Here is a 16047-nt window from a genome sequence, read left to right as displayed (position 1 = left end):
TTCCGCCGACCACTCGGTGTGTCCCGGGATGTCGGAACCGTCGTCTTACGTCGCGTCCCTGGCTAGTCAGACATTCTAATTAAATATTCAATAGAAGAGAAAGTCAAAGTGAAATGAAAAAGAATGAAACGGAATTAGAAAATGAAAAGAAAAAAAAATGAAATTAATAAATAAATAAAATGAAACCAACTCCTTGCAAGATGACGGGACGACCTCCGATAAGAGATTGATTGGGAGAGGTGCGTCCAGGCGCTGCAGGACGCGGGTCGAAGTCTCGACGGAGTGTCTCGCGCTCCGCCCGTCGTTGCCTAAGGTCTCCTCAGCCGATTCTGGTCGTCTTTGTTTTCTTTTTTCTTATACATACGGGGTATTTCTTTTCTTCCCTTCTTGAATGTATATAGCAGTTAATAATAAAAATATTTCATTTCTCTCCGTTTACTACATAACTCTCTACTTCGTATATCTCTGATAAAAACTAGAGATTCACGGCCACCGAACGAGTTGCACCTGCAACTGCCGACCGAGCCCAAAAAATGCCTCATAGTGTCAGTTGGCCATTACTAACCGCCCTTACCTCATCCATTCCCCGTTTTCCTACACCGGCGCCTGGACCGCCGGGACCGACTTTTCCTCCCCTCATTCCATCTCTTCCCACCGAATCGATTCCTTTATTTCATTTTCACTTTTCCACCCTTCCTCCCTCCCCCCCGCTTACATAACTCTCTCCCCCCAGCTCGTGGCCCCAGTTTTATTTTAATCTGACTTTACCTGATTTTATTTCCCTTTTTGATTGACTAATTCTGGTCTTCGTACCTTGCCCCCTTTCTCCCCCCCCTCCACTCAGACCATGTCCGAACGAGGCTCATTCCGAGGAGGTCGTGGCCGCGGCGGCGGAGGTTACGACCGGTCGGCTCGTGGCGCCAGAAGTGGCGGTGCCGGTGGCGGTGCTCAGCAGCAACAGCAGGAGAAGCCCAAAAAGGAAAACATCCTCGATCTGACCAAGTATATGGATAAGGAGGTGCGGGTCAAGTTCAACGGTGGTCGTGAGGGTATGGTACATCTTCATATTATCCTCTTCCTTGTCTTGTATCTCTTTTTGTCTGTCTATCTCTCTAACTCTTCGCAGTCACGGGCCTGTTGAAGGGCTATGATCAGCTGATGAACCTGGTCTTGGACGACGTGAAGGAATCTATGCGTGGTATGTTTTTCTTTCTTCTTTCTTTGTGTTGATACCAAGTCCAACCTCCGAGTCCCTCCATCAAAACTAACCACCATCAGATGACGAGGGTAACGACAACACCCGCTCCCTCGGGCTGATCGTCGCCCGCGGTACTCTGATCGTGCTGATCTCGCCGGCCGACGGCAGCGAGGAGATTGCCAATCCCTTCGTGCAACCGGAGGAGTAATCCGTTCCATTCTGTCATGATCATGCCATGATGGTCTATCTGGTCTGGTCTGGTCTGGTCTGGATAGAGCCAAAGTCAGCGTCACTATCAAGATCCTCTCTTCTTACTCGATCAGCACGAGGACCGATCTGTTTTCACAGAGCGCGCTATGCAATAATTGTCCTTATTTTCGTTTTTTTTATCTCCTTTCCTTGCGTTTCCCCTTCCCTTTCGTTTCTTGTCCCCCACAGACAGACCTTCTGACCGACTGGCTACTTGCTCTATATTGAGCTAGCTAGCTAAGTGGTACTTCACCCACCACTATCACAGACCTTGCTACATGCTTCGGACAGATCTGAAATGAGGTAAGGAAAGTGAATAGTGCATGGAGAATCGTTATGGATGGACGGATGGATTTATTGATCGGGTTCTCGATAGCCGACTCAGACCCAAACTCAGATTCAGACCAGCGCCATCGTGAACTGAAGAAAAAACCAAACTCTGTATTAGTCAAGACACTTTGCCAATCTTGAAACAAAAGAAAAAAAAAACAATGAATGAATCATGAGTCATGATCTTTTTATTCTTCTTCTTTCCTTGGCTCCCTCTCTTTTTCTCTCTCTCTCCCTATCTCTCTCATCTACGCAGACCCATCTCCTACAACCAAACAAAAGATAAAATATAAAATGCATGATTTGTATCTTCATTGTATATTGCATATCACATCATATCCCCAGAGTCTGGTCGGAAACAAAGCAAAGCGACAAAAAGAAATAAACAGAAGGATATAGGTAAAGTAGGACATACATCCTCCCTCCGACAAGATTGTATAAACCAGGAAATTCCATATCGATACGCATACCCATACCATATTCAGACTGCCCCCGGACCAAAGTCCCCAAAAGCACCATCATATCCATCTTTCTAGATGTGCAAACATTTGAAAAAGGTTATTATCCGGTCGTAGAAAGATCGGGCAACAGACTAGTACGATCAGTATGATCTTGTCCCATCCCCTTTCTGTATATAAAACGAAGATGTCAACAGAGCAAAGTCAGAGGAATGCTGTCGAACAGGACGAGGCCCTATGTCTGAACAACATCTCATTTCTAGTGAAGCCTCCGAGCAGGTTTGAGAAGTGCCTGGAACGATGATTCCAAAGCCTTCTTAACCTCCTTATAGCTGACCACAAAACAGCTCTGCTCGTCTCGACTCACTAATGTGACCTTCTCGTCGCTTCCTGCATCTAGTTTGTTCAAGCATGTAAGTACGTGGCCAATATCAACGACGGGATCGCCCTGGGCGTCCACTTGATGGAAGACATAATCCCGGAAGATTTTCAGGAAGTATCGTTCGCCGTTCTCTGACCATTGCCTATCATGTTCATATTCTGGTCGCTCATTCACGAGATTCAACTTGGTCATCAGTCGCACGAGGCGGCCGTTTTCGAGTTCCCGACTCAGATCGGATGTCAGCTGATCATCCAGATGGAGAGCCGAGTCAAAAGTCGACATCAGCTGTGAGGAGATGCCGGTAATAAGAATGTCGATGTTACGGTCCTGGTCCTTTTGCAGCCCGTTCAATAGCCAAAACACCGAATTCTTTAGTTGGGGGCTGTAGGCGCGAGTGAAGTGCTCCATAGCTTTGGTGGGATTATGCATCACTGTCTGCGAATTGGCACCCAGGGTGACGATGAGCTGCCCGAAGCCAACGAGATCCTGACGTTGGAGATCGGCGATGGTTCGCTGGTTGTCATACTGGACCACGTCGAGGATCGCACAGGCATTAAGGCGAATGCGGTTTCTGCCAGTTAAGAGAATCTTGCTAGGCTCAATGACTCTCGCGGCAAGACCGTTACTGTGGATGGCCTTAAGACCATTCGCAATCTGTGTCATGTAGCCCCAGAGTACCTGTTCCGGGATAGGTGTATTGTGCCGGCCCGGAAACCTGTTTCCTGCACCCAGATGTTGCTCCGCGAGTGTCTTCGAGAGGGGATGGTAGTCGGTGACAAATATCAACGAGCTGTCCTGGAAGCTTCTGCTGGTAAAGGCGTCGTGAACGGTCACCACACTGCCATTGCATACTCGCTTCCAGGCCTGAACGGAGCGGATGGCCTTCTCGTTCGTCAAGCGAAAGCCTGGGCTAGTTAGATCCTGTGCAATATAGTTTCGGGAAAATTAGATCAAGCACCCACCTTCCAGACGTCGAAGAGCGTAAAAATTCCCATCTTTACTCGATTGCGCCTTGTAAACCCAACTGGGAAACCCAAAGATTGCCGCATTTTTCTGATGGTTCAAATCTAGAGGGACTAGGGAGTGGAAGTAATCAACCTGCGCGGGCAGTTGCGTATCTAATTGACATTAGCTGCATGATGTTCCAAGCTCGACCTGATCAACATACTGGGCAGGGTTTGCAGTGCCGCAGCCGACTTCTTTTGAAGTTCTTCACGGAAGTCATTTGGAAGAAAGAGATCATGGACGTTTCGCTGGTAGCCTAACGTATTTTGACTATGAGGTCCGATAGGCGCGTACAGATGATATTGAACCTTTGAAACGATCAGCCATGATGATGACGGATCTACCTTGTCAATCTACTTACCGGCTGCTGGAAGCCAGATTGTCCGGCGAAAAATGCGGCTCCGCCTAGAGCGGCGGCGGCAGCTGCAGTCTCATGCGGGAATGCGCCTGCCTGCACAGAACCGACCGCACCGGCAGCGGAGAGTGGATTTGGGGCTGTCACGAAAGGATCAAAAGGACTTGACGCGGGGACTCCGCCATTGCTATTTCCTTGTAAAGAGGCCTGGATGTGTACGGTTAGTAAGGGGGCGGTCAAAAATGGGCACATGTCGGAAGTTTAGAGCTGTGAAGTGATGAAAGACCCCAAAAAAGATCGAGAGAAGGAAATGCGGGCAAGCAAACGGGTCAGCAGACTCGAATGTCGTGGAAGAATATTCCATCAGTGAGTAAACGCAGGCCGCGGGACCTTGCATGACTTGCTCCTCCTTCCAATAGCAAACATACAAGTATCCCGCAAGAGCCCGTTTCGCATGCATGACGGCAGAATGATGTACGTGGGACGGAAGTCATAGTGGTACAAGTAGGCGGACAAGCAATGTTAAAGAACATAAGAGCCAGGCGCATCTTACCATGTGGGATGTATCGAAGGTCTGAGGAATAAACTCCTGTGCTTCGGCTACCGACCAGTCCGGAGTCAACGTTTCTTGTCGACCAGAGGGTGTGCTCGCGTTGGAGCCTTCTTGCCTTGTCAGCGAAATGCCCAATATTATCAAAGGAAATAAACCGTACGGGAAGATATACTTCGAGGTTGAAAAGGAGCGGCATTTGCAGCCTTGGGAGATATCGTGGCGGTCTTCTTCGCGGTTGCCGAAGACATCGTTGGGGATGATCCATTGGAAGATAAGAGGGAAGGTGTGAAGCTCGGGGAGTCGACATTGAGTCGCTTTTTGTTGCTGTTGGTGGTACCTGACGTAAGTTACTGCTCACTCAAGACATTCCATGGCCCATGAATTCATGCAATAGACCCGGGGAAAAAGGGTGTTGCGAACCTGTCCGATTGATATGCTGGATTGAACCTTTGTGGATCGTGGTTGAAAGCGCATCCTTCAAACAATCACATGTTAGATCACACCAATGCTCCCACAAACAGCTAAAGAACCATCGCTGTACCTTTATCCTCATATCGACACCGGCCATAGATGGTCACATTACGACATAGGGTATCTTTCGCATTTTCTGAAGAGGTGGACGGAGCACTGTCAGCTTGCAAGCTTCAAACTCGATATGAAGCAGCTTCAGACATCCAATTCGGGATGCATCATCACCCGCGACACTAACCTCGCGACTTGATTTTGGGTGATCCCGTCCCACGACGGGAATCGTCCAGCGGGGGTTTCCCAGTTGAAGCCATGGGGATGATCGTCTGTCCGGAGAATCGCGCGGATCAAGGCAGAGGGATATCCATTGAAGGAATGCAAAAAGAGACCGGGTGACCGAATGTGACGAGAGAAAACCACATTCCTCTATTTAGGTAGATCGTACACTAATCCACGAGGAACAAGAGAGGTCCACGCAAAGCTGCGGAAGAATAATCGCTGCCGCTAGGGTGAATTGGTGTAGGATCGTAGGGGGAGGGGCGCTGGCGATGATATAGCAGTTGTCTGCCGGTCGATGAGTCAAGACAAGCGCCTGTCATAGACATATGAATGGAAGAAGAAAGAAGCCGGTAATCCAGTATCCGGAGACGAAGGTCTCAAAGACACCTTCATGCCACGGATGGAGCGAGGGAGGCATCAGGTCAAAAGGCCCGCGGGGGAACTCGAACGGTCGGGCGGTATGCCCCGTGCACGTGCCATCCAGCCAGCAGGCGCGCGTTTGGCGCTACGGTGCGATGACGGAGCTTCCTGGAAGAGGCCAGCTCATTTGAGGTACTTTCCTGCTGCACGCTTCCTCCACGTTTGCTTCACGCTGTGCCTTTGTCGCTTCGTGATATACACCTCTCGATGGCCCGGATAACTCCATAAGTCCTCGTCGAGATTTAAGTCTTTGTTTCTCCTCCCAAGACCCTGGTCGCTCTTCGGGCATATTTCTCTACCGCCTGGGCGTTTATGGATTGACAAGTAGATCGACAATGTCCTCCTCTGGGCTTGATATTTCCGACCTTTCGGACGCCGAGAGGTCTGCTCTCGAAACCTATACTACCGTGACAGGTCAGGAACCGGCCGAAGCTATTCCGCTGCTGCGTCGGTGCCAATGGAATGTTCAGGTATGACTGAGGATGTAAACTCGGAGACCAAATGATGGCGAGGAGGCTGACAGAACTCAAATGAAATAGATTGCAATCTCCAAGTTCTTCGATGGCGAAGGGCCGGATCCCGTTGAGGAAGCCCGTGCAGCAATCGACAACACTCCCCCTCCCCGACCGAGTCGCCAGACGCAGAACCTCATGAGAGATGACCTCACCGCGCAGTTGTCCCCTGCCACCCGAGCTACCGACGCTGCTCCCCGAGTCGTAACACAACCGGAAGACCAGACGGTCTATCGCCCGCCGTTCCTACTGGCCATACTCTTCACTCCGTTCAACCTTCTCTACCGCATACTCTGCGGTTCTTTCCGCCTTTTTGGAGCCTTGTTCCCCTTCCTGCCCCGCTTTTTCACCACCGCAAATCCCGCTCTCCAGGGAGCCCGGCGAAACACGAATGGGCGTCGCGCCCTGGGACCCAAAGACACGGCTGCTCGGTTCATCCGGGAATTTGAAGAAGAATATGGTACGAACTCGCCCGGATTCCTGGAAAATGGATACAACATGGCTCTGGAGAAAGCCCACAAGGAACTCAAGTTCCTTCTGGTGGTTTTGATTGCCCCCGAACATGACGACACCAATGGCTGGGTCCGTGATACTCTCCTCTCTCGGGAAGTGGTGGACTTCGTCAGTGAGCCGCAGAACAATGTGCTCGTCTGGGGTGGTAATGTCCAGGACTCGGAGGCCTACCAGGTGGCGAATTCTCTGAAGTGCACCAAATTCCCCTTTGCCGCTGCCATAGTGCACACCCCGAATGTGTCGTCGACGGCGATGTCGGTGGTGACGAGGATCTCGGGAACTACATCTCCGGCGGAATTTGTAGACAAACTTAGGTCTGCGATCTCGCAGCACAAAGAACCTCTCGAGCGGATCGGCGCTACGAGGGCGGAGCAACAGGCCTCGCGCAGTCTCCGCGAACAACAGGACTCGGCCTACGAGCGATCTTTGGCAATTGATCGGGAGCGCGCACGACAGCGACGGGAAGCGGAAGCGGCTCGCCAGCGGGAGGAGCAAGAGGCCGCCGAGCGTGAAGCGGCCGAGCAGAAGCGGATACGCGATCTTGAGCAATGGAAGCGGTGGCGGGCACAGACCATCACTGACGAGCCGGGTCCGGACGTCAAAGACGCGGTGCGCATCAGCATTCGTCTACCTTCGGGGGAGCGAGTCATCCGCAAGTTCGGACCTGCCGCTGATATCGAGGAGCTTTATGCCTTTGTTGAATGCTACGACGTTTTGCAAGAGCTGCATGGAGAAAAGTCTACGGATGTCGAGAAGCCTGTTGGGTTTGAGCATCAGTATGGATTCCGACTGGTCTCGCCAATGCCTCGGGCCGTGTACGAGATGGATGCCGGAGGCACGATCCGCGATCAGATCGGCCGGGGAGGCAACCTTCTTGTCGAACCGATTAACGAAGATAGCGACGAGGAGTCCGAAGTCGAAGCCGAAGAAGAATCTTAGTTGTTTGCAATGAAAGCATGTATTTTTAATGAGTCGAGCGCCCGCCTTTTGGAAGGTTTGATAGACTCCCTATGAGTTTGTGACATTGTGCCACTACTATCCCAGCCGCTTCCTTGTGGTACGTTCTGAAGCAAAGATATTCACCACTTGACATTCGGCATTCCGTGTTTTCTCATAGTCACACGAAGAGCTACTAGTTCGGCATAGTTCTCTATAGAATGTACTCCGTAGACCAGGGGTGTTGGCCGCGTGGGCAAGCAGACGTGCCGGACCCAGGCCGAACGCAGATCCTTTCACCAGCGAGATCTGTACACCGTAACTATCGGTGTAGTACGGTAGCACCACGGCGATGCTTTATATAGCCGGCTAGACCCTTGGCGCGAAGGATTGCAGTTTTATGCAGCTAACTTGTCCAGATCTGAATGCTGATACTCGACTCGAGTCTTCGGTTTGTTCGTGCATGAATTGACCAGGGTGGATCCATCTTCAACTCATTACTCTGAGTCTGAACTCTGAACACTCAACACTGTACGGAGGAGTCTGTACCCCTGAAGATTAACCCACCGCTGTGACGTATTGTACCAGTATCTCAGCCCGATGTGTAGGACTGTAACTGTATGGAGCATTGCGAGTCGAGCGCAAGTCGAGTCATTACTCTGTAGTATTTAGTGTTACTATTATTGCCAGGTTCCAGTTCGAGTCCCACGAGACCGAAACACATCATCAAGGACGATCGCACCACAAAAAACACCAAACCAACAAAAAACAAAACAAAACAAAACACGACCAGAAAAAGACGCGTTTCAGGAACCAAAAACCGGTCCCAGACGGAGTGAGGGAATGGAACAAGCCCACTTTATCTCGATGTGCACTCCATACGAAGGAATCAAGACTGCCGAACACCACTGAACCAGGTGTAGTTACTACTACTAGTTAGTTAGTGCTGGGTGATTAAATTAGTAGATCCGCGCCGATCTTGTTCATCGACGGGGGATGAATCGATGCTTCTGGGCAGATTCACGGCTGTTATTCGTGGTAGCATCGGTAGGGGTTCTCCTCTGCGTGGGGACTAAGATTCTCGATTAGGTCATTGGGATGGATGATGAGCGATCGGTGTAGATTTCAGCGGGATCTGGGATTCTGTCTGGGATGATCGTGATGTTCAGATTCATAACTCTGGAATTGGGGGTCATAACTCCAGCGTGAGGAATGTATCGGGTTGTTTTGGGGGTGGTCAGTGTTCGTCGCTCGGGATATGGGACGGGCATTGCCGAGTGATGCAGACCTTATGTATATAGTATACTTCGTACAGGGCTGTATACCAATAGCACAGACATATCCCTACTCTGAGTAATTATTAATTGCCAATGATGCAATCATAATGCAGAATGAGACGGAAGGAGACCTGATCATGGATGGAGATAAGAATCGACACTCGAGGGCAGATAGATGTTTATGTTTATGTCTGGATCTCGGATCTGAGGGACTCCGATACGGTACGGTAAAAGGGGCTGAGCCAGGCCAAACCCACCGGATTCGGATCGCTTGAGAGCCGCCCCGCTTGGCGGCGTGCAGGAGCCTTCCCGTGTGCCGCTAACCTTCTCGGGCAGCCGGCTGGTTGTTGCCACGTTCCCGGATTATTTTTATTATCTTGCTGGTACCTAGTATAGGACCGTCAGGGGGCTGACTCATTGTGATTGTCAATGAGACATCCTCCCTCATTGGCATTGTGACAGTGACACATGCACCCTATGGCTCTGTGTGCGCCAGGGCCCAGGAGCCTAGATTTCAAGTTGCACAACCGCAGTAGTACATAGCAACATGCAGGAAATTGACGCCTGGACCGATAGGCAGCCAATCGTACTGACGTACGTAATAATGAGCATGCCTACTGGGTATTTCTGATGATACCTACCTACCTGATCACTTGGACGGTGGCGATAGGAGTTCTCCGTTGGGTGCGGGCTGCATATCCATTTCCCTCTACCCTCCAGGATAGAAAATCTCGAACGCAGAATTTTGCCCCAATCGGCTTCCCGTCAGCATGACAAAAGTCCTACGGTGTAAGTCGTAACCCTCCATCAGAGAGATCTTATCAGTCTAGGCTGCGGACTCCGAGGGTGACAACCTCGTGAAAACTAAAAAAAAAAAAAAAGATCACGGACTCAGGGTCCACCAGGAAAGGTCAGCCTTAAAATGGAAAAAGCACAGCCGTCGGGAGTCAGAGGCAGAAACATCCGCCCCCAGATATTAGAATTAAAGAATACATACATTTCGCTTAAGCTCGTAAGGCTCGTAAGTGCAGAGGGAGGAAAAATACAGCCGGAGAGAAAGAAGTCTACGATCCCGTTCTGGAGCCGATGGGTCCGGATCCTCGTTTGTGCTCGTCCCGATTGGTCTGCGGCTGCAATGTTCTTTCCTGATTGGGCGAACTTAAAATCCCGTGCAAAAAAAAGAAAAGCCCAAAGGGGGAAAGCGCGAGCCATTCCGGGCCCCGACTTGGTTTCGAGGTTCGATTTTTTCTTTCCTTTCCTCTCGGATGCACGAAAGATTACGGCCGCAATACATACGGGGATAAGGTCGTGCTCACTCCCGGCCTTAATCCTGGTTCTATTGATCGCAATCCTTTCGCCGTTTGTCTCTTCTTGCATCTTACCTGTCACTCCTTATCCTTTCTTTTCTTTCCTTGAACCTACCCTCATTCTCTCTTTACTTATAATAATTCCTTCCCCCCCCACCTGCCATATTATATGGTTTGGTTTTTCCGTTCGTTTAAGCTTACTTTTAATTCAGAGACTGGACGTCTCGGAACGCCTTAATCATGTCTCTCCTGGGGACTTTAAACCCTAATCTTAATCCTGCGCGCACGATAGGAGCCCAGGGCTCCCAAGTGGCCGACAACGAGGTGGACGCCGCCGCCCGAGAGACCACCCACCACTCCGTCGAAGAGTATGAAGAATCCTACGAGATGCAAGACGCCGGCGAAGGCTCCAGCAAAGACGAGATCAAGAAGATGAAGGGCCGCGATCGCAGCAGCAGTCTGAGCTCCGCGGAAACCGCCCTCGAGAAGAACGACGAGGACGAAATTCACGAGGAGGAGATCCATCGTCTGGCGCAACGCTTGACACGCAACTCGACCCATTTCTCTACGACCGGCTTGGAGAACCCGTTCATCGAGTCCAAGGAGGATTCGACCCTGAACCCCCATGGCCCCAACTTCAAGGCCAAGCACTGGATGAAGAACTTGCTCGCCCTCTCCGCTCGCGACCCCGCCCACCGTAAGCGCGAGGCCGGTGTCGCTTTCCGCAACCTCAGCGTTCACGGTTATGGTAGTCCCACGGATTATCAGAAGGATGTTTTCAACTCCGTACTTCAGGTCGGAGCCCTTGCTCGAGCTATCGCCGGCTCGGGAAAGCAGAAGATCCAGATTCTTCGGGACTTCGATGGTCTCGTCAAGAGTGGTGAGATGCTAGTCGTTCTTGGTCGGCCTGGAAGGTATGGATGACCACTCATTCCTGTATTCTCTGATCGTCAATGTGCTAATCATGTATCTCAGTGGTTGTTCCACCTTCTTGAAGACCCTGGCCGGTGAAATGAACGGTATTCACATGGACCCCAAGGCCGAGTTGAACTACCAAGGTATCCCGGCCCAGCAAATGCGGAAGCAGTTCAAGGGTGAAGCCATCTACACCGCCGAGACCGATGTGCATTTCCCTCAGCTGTCTGTTGGCGATACCCTGAAGTTTGCCGCCCTTGCTCGGTGCCCCCGCAACCGCATTCAAGGCGTCACGAAGGAGCAGTATGCCCTGCACATGAGAGACGCCGTCATGGCCATGCTTGGTCTGTCGCATACCATCAACACCAAGGTCGGAAACGATTTCGTCCGTGGTGTCTCTGGTGGTGAGCGTAAGCGTGTCTCTATCGCGGAGGCCACCCTTAGTGGAAGTCCGTTGCAGTGCTGGGATAACAGTACCCGTGGTCTGGATAGTGCGAACGCTCTGGAGTTCTGCAAGACCTTGAATTTGATGACGAAATATGCCGGCGCTACGGTCGCCGTGGCCATCTACCAGGCCTCCCAGAGCGCATACGATGTCTTCGACAAGGTCACGGTCTTGTACGAAGGCCGACAGATCTACTTCGGCCGCACTGATGAGGCCAGAGACTTCTTCGTGAACATGGGCTTCGAATGCCCCGACCGTCAGACTACCGCCGATTTCTTGACCTCTCTCACCAGCCCGTCCGAGCGCGTTGTCCGGAAAGGATACGATGGCAAGGTCCCACGCACGCCCGATGAGTTCGCGGCGGCCTGGAAGAGCAGTGCCGCGTACCAGAAGTTGATGCAAGAGATCGATGAATACAACCAACAATACCCCGTTGGTGGCGAGTCGCTGGGCCAGTTCATTGAGTCTCGCAAGGCCATGCAGGCGAAGAACCAGCGCGTCGGTTCTCCTTACACCGTCTCTCTATGGGAACAGGTCAGCCTTTGCATGACTCGAGGTTTCCAACGTCTCAAGGGTGACGCCAGTCTGACCTTGTCCCAACTCATCGGTAACTTCATCATGGCCCTGGTCATTGGAAGTGTGTTTTACCAGATGAACGAGGACACTTCCAGCTTCTATTCTCGTGGAGCTCTGCTCTTCTTTGCCGTTTTACTTAATGCTTTTTCCAGTGCGCTAGAGGTATGTATTGACAGTTCGGACTTGACTTGTTAAATTATATGCCCAGGAGGCTAACCACAGCCCAGATCTTGACTCTGTACGCCCAACGTCCCATTGTCGAGAAACAGTCCCGTTACGCTATGTACCACCCCTTCGCCGAAGCCATTGCCTCGATGTTATGTGATATGCCCTACAAAATCTGCAACGCTATCATTTTCAACATCACGCTTTATTTCATGACTGGTCTTCGCCAGGAGCCGGGCGCTTTCTTCACGTTCCTGCTCTTCTCGTTCATCACTACCTTGACCATGTCTATGCTGTTCCGTACGATCGCTTCTTCCTCTCGCAGTTTGTCCCAGGCTTTGGTGCCCGCTGCTATTCTCATTCTCGGTCTGGTCATCTACACCGGGTTCACCATTCCCACGAGAAACATGCTTGGCTGGTCTCGATGGATGAACTACATTAACCCAATCGCCTACGGCTTTGAAAGTTTGATGGTCAACGAATTCCACGGCCGGACGTTCCCTTGTTCTCTCCAGGAGTTTGTCCCATCCGGCGATGGATACTCCGACCGGGCATACCAAGTTTGCTCTCAGGTCGGGGCGGTTGCTGGTGCCACTGACATCGATGGGACCACGTATCTTGCTCAAAGCTTCCAGTACTATCAAAGTCACAAGTGGAGGAACCTGGGTATTATGATCGCTTTCATGGTGTTTTTCATGTTCACTCACCTGTCCACCACCGAGTACATCTCTGAGGCCAAGTCTAAGGGTGAAGTTCTGCTCTTCCGTCGCGGTCAAGCTCCTCACAACCCCGAAGATCTCGAGACCAGCACGGGCGTCGGCGCCTCGCAGAAGACGGACGAATCTGGCGAGCATCAATCCGCTGGTATCCAGCGACAGGAGGCTATTTTCCACTGGCAAGACGTGTGCTACGATATCAAGATCAAGAACGAGCCTCGACGCATCCTTGACCACGTTGATGGTTGGGTGAAGCCGGGAACCTGTACTGCTCTTATGGTGAGTCTTCTCCGATCTATTGTCTAATTGCTCTCTTCTAATACTAACTGCTTCAGGGTGTTTCCGGTGCCGGTAAAACCACGCTTCTGGATGTCCTCGCCACTCGTGTCACTATGGGTGTCGTGTCTGGTGACATGTTGGTGGATGGTCGCCCTCGGGACCAGTCTTTCCAGCGGAAAACAGGTTATGTGCAACAACAGGATCTTCATCTTCACACCACCACCGTGCGAGAGGCACTGCGCTTCAGTGCCCTCCTCCGTCAGCCCGCCCACGTCAGCCGTCAGGAAAAGCTCGATTATGTCGAAGAGGTCATCAAGTTGCTTGGTATGGAAACGTACGCCGACGCGGTCGTTGGTGTCCCTGGTGAAGGTATTTATGCTCCCCCTGGCTGTTTATGATTGACTTGCGGTCTAACATGATACAAGGTCTGAACGTTGAACAACGCAAACGTCTTACGATCGGTGTGGAATTGGCCGCCAAACCCCAGCTCCTTCTGTTCCTGGACGAGCCGACTTCCGGTCTCGACAGTCAAACTTCTTGGTCCATTCTTGATCTCATCGACACCTTGACTCAACATGGACAGGCCATTCTCTGTACTATTCACCAGCCCTCTGCCATGCTCTTCCAACGATTCGATCGCCTTCTGTTCCTCGCCCGTGGTGGAAGAACTGTGTATTTCGGTGATATCGGTGACAAGTCGTCTACGCTTGCCAGCTATTTCGAGAGGAATGGCGCCCCGAAGCTGCCCGCCGATGCCAACCCCGCCGAATGGATGCTTGAAGTTATTGGTGCCGCCCCTGGATCTCACAGCGACATTGACTGGCCCGCCGTCTGGCGTGAAAGCCCCGAGCGCAAGGCCGTCCACAACCACCTTGCCGAGCTGAAGTCTTCTCTCTCCCAGAAATCGGTTGAGCCCGCCAAGGCGGACCCTAGTGGCTTTAACGAGTTCGCTGCTCCTTTCACAGTGCAGCTGTACGAGTGCCTGGTTCGTGTGTTCTCCCAGTACTGGCGGACTCCCGTGTACATTTACTCGAAAGCCACGCTCTGTGCTCTTACCGCCCTGTATATCGGATTCTCCTTCTTCCACGCCCAGAACACCAAGCAGGGTCTTCAAAACCAGATGTTCAGTATCTTCATGCTTCTCACGATCTTCGGAAACTTGGTTCAACAGATTATGCCGAACTTCACGACGCAGCGTGCGCTGTATGAAGCCCGTGAGCGGCCCTCCAAGACCTATTCGTGGAAGGCATTCATGACGGCCAATATCATTGTGGAGCTGCCGTGGAACGCATTAATGAGTGTCGTTATCTTCGTCTGTTGGTACTACCCCATCGGTCTCTACCGCAACGCGGAGCCGACCGACTCCGTCCACGAACGTGGCGCGCTAATGTGGCTGCTCATTCTTTCCTTCCTGCTCTTCACTTCGACTTTCGCACACATGATCATCGCGGGTATCGAACTCGCTGAGACGGGTGGTAACCTGGCCAACTTGCTCTTCTCGCTCTGCCTGATCTTCTGTGGTGTTTTGGCCACCCCCGAAGCTCTCCCTGGCTTCTGGATCTTCATGTACCGCGTCTCGCCCTTCACCTATCTCGTGTCAGCTATGCTCTCGACCGGTGTGTCCGGCACGAACGCAATTTGCGAGAATGTGGAATTCCTCAACTTCACGCCTCCGCCCAACACCACCTGCCAGGACTACATGGGCCCGTACATCAGTGCCGCCGGTGGATACCTCGACAACCCCGACTCCACCAGCTCCTGCTCGTTCTGTGCCATCAGTCGCACCGACACGTTCCTGCAGGCCGTGCACAGTGACTACTCCGATGCGTGGCGCAACTTCGGCCTCATGTGGGTCTACATCGTGTTCAACATCTTTGCTGCCGTGTTCATTTACTGGCTTGCTCGGGTTCCCAAGGTCAAGAAGACCAAGAAGGAATAAGCCATGAGCCATTTGTCATATTATATACCGTGTTCATATGCTGTGATTTAGATTGTGGATAGATTTCCCTATTTTCCTGTCTTTTTTTTTTTGGATTGAGTGGATTGATGCAGCATCAGCATTTCTCCCTTACACATACCTACTTATACATGTTTATAAAGTGTTTAGAACATATTCTTTTCTTCTTTCCACTTTTTGGACTTCCCTCCCCTCTTGTTTCGCTTCTTACTCTCGTTAATTAAACTTTGAATACTTTTTTTTGGTTGGATTTTGTGCTCCTAAAACTTTCTCGTTCTGATTTGATCTTGTCTTACGAACTTGCCTATATGAATGTATATGTATGTCTGTATATGAATGCGAATGAATGTATACCATTCTTCTTAACCCTGCGCATATTCCCATCCCTATACGTAGTTGGTTAGTCAATTTGACATCCCAGGAACTCCGCCAACCGTAGATCTGTACGGTATGTGGATTGCTTCGATATAGATAGATAGAACACTGACAAAAATACTTCCAGCGTCTTGGCTATGTATGTATGTATGTACATACCTACCTACGTTGCTCAATTACTAGATTAGGAATACCTAAATGGACTAGACTAACTTAACTGTTCCCCATTCCTCTCCTCGAGACTCCCCGCAACGACAAGCACTTCCAAATCTACCATCTCTTCAGTTGCAAAAACCATCTCCCCCTCTCCAAACTCCACCGAGATACTGCCCCCCGTCTTCACCATAGCCGCATTCCCAGACCAGATATCCTCCACG

At 51.1% G+C, this 16047-nt stretch overlaps 4 protein-coding genes across 4 annotated transcripts; 3 read left to right on the top strand and 1 right to left on the bottom strand.

Moving 5' to 3' along the window:
* Positions 1-847: 847 nt before the first annotated feature.
* On the top strand, positions 848-1406 carry lsm7 (putative small nuclear ribonucleoprotein (LSM7); the record flags this gene model as incomplete). Its single annotated transcript, XM_046091754.1, has 3 exons — positions 848-1049; positions 1127-1198; positions 1279-1406. 3 exons carry the CDS (start codon positions 848-850, stop codon positions 1404-1406), a joined length of 402 nt encoding a protein of 133 aa, XP_045947731.1.
* Positions 1407-2065: 659 nt separating this feature from the next.
* Positions 2066-5721, bottom strand: PAN3 (PAN-complex poly(A)-binding subunit PAN3). The gene is made up of 9 exons (XM_046091753.1): positions 5240-5721; positions 5072-5137; positions 4951-5005; positions 4703-4854; positions 4531-4637; positions 3984-4184; positions 3786-3930; positions 3580-3735; positions 2066-3522 (listed from the first exon to the last, which is right to left on the bottom strand). Exons 1-9 carry the CDS (start codon positions 5310-5312, stop codon positions 2495-2497), a joined length of 1983 nt encoding a protein of 660 aa, XP_045947730.1. The 5' UTR covers positions 5313-5721; the 3' UTR covers positions 2066-2494.
* On the top strand, positions 5712-7822 carry ucp10 (clathrin-mediated endocytosis regulator UBX3). The gene is made up of 2 exons (XM_046091752.1): positions 5712-6167; positions 6237-7822. Exons 1-2 carry the CDS (start codon positions 6033-6035, stop codon positions 7659-7661), a joined length of 1560 nt encoding a protein of 519 aa, XP_045947729.1. The 5' UTR covers positions 5712-6032; the 3' UTR covers positions 7662-7822.
* A 2660-nt stretch (positions 7823-10482) lies between these two features.
* Positions 10483-15277, top strand: CDR1_7 (pleiotropic drug resistance family ABC transporter; the record flags this gene model as incomplete). The annotated part of the gene is made up of 5 exons (XM_046091751.1): positions 10483-11156; positions 11218-12340; positions 12406-13338; positions 13395-13707; positions 13764-15277. 5 exons carry the CDS (start codon positions 10483-10485, stop codon positions 15275-15277), a joined length of 4557 nt encoding a protein of 1518 aa, XP_045947728.1.
* Positions 15278-16047: the final 770 nt, after the last annotated feature.

The sequence above is a fragment of the Aspergillus melleus genome, assembly GCF_016097325.1.
Source record: "Aspergillus melleus strain CBS 546.65 chromosome Unknown contig6, whole genome shotgun sequence".
NCBI classification, from domain to species: Eukaryota; Fungi; Ascomycota; class Eurotiomycetes; order Eurotiales; family Aspergillaceae; genus Aspergillus; species Aspergillus melleus.
Note: the sequence above shows the minus strand (reverse complement) of the source record. Positions and strands in the feature narration are given on the sequence as shown.

Excerpts from the sequence above, each read along its gene's own strand:
- PAN3 (XM_046091753.1), bottom strand. The coding sequence starts at position 5,312 with ATGGCTTCAACTGGGAAACCCCCGCTGGACGATTCCCGTCGTGGGACG. Across the intron at positions 4,638-4,702 it reads CGCTCCTTTTCAACCTCGAA|GCTCCAACGCGAGCACACCC; the intron begins GTATATCTTCCC and ends CAAGGCAAGAAG. Across the intron at positions 3,523-3,579 it reads CGCTCTTCGACGTCTGGAAG|GCTTTCGCTTGACGAACGAG; the intron begins GTGGGTGCTTGA and ends TAACTAGCCCAG.
- ucp10 (XM_046091752.1), top strand. The coding sequence starts at position 6,033 with ATGTCCTCCTCTGGGCTTGATATTTCCGACCTTTCGGACGCCGAGAGG. Across the intron at positions 6,168-6,236 it reads GGTGCCAATGGAATGTTCAG|ATTGCAATCTCCAAGTTCTT; the intron begins GTATGACTGAGG and ends CAAATGAAATAG.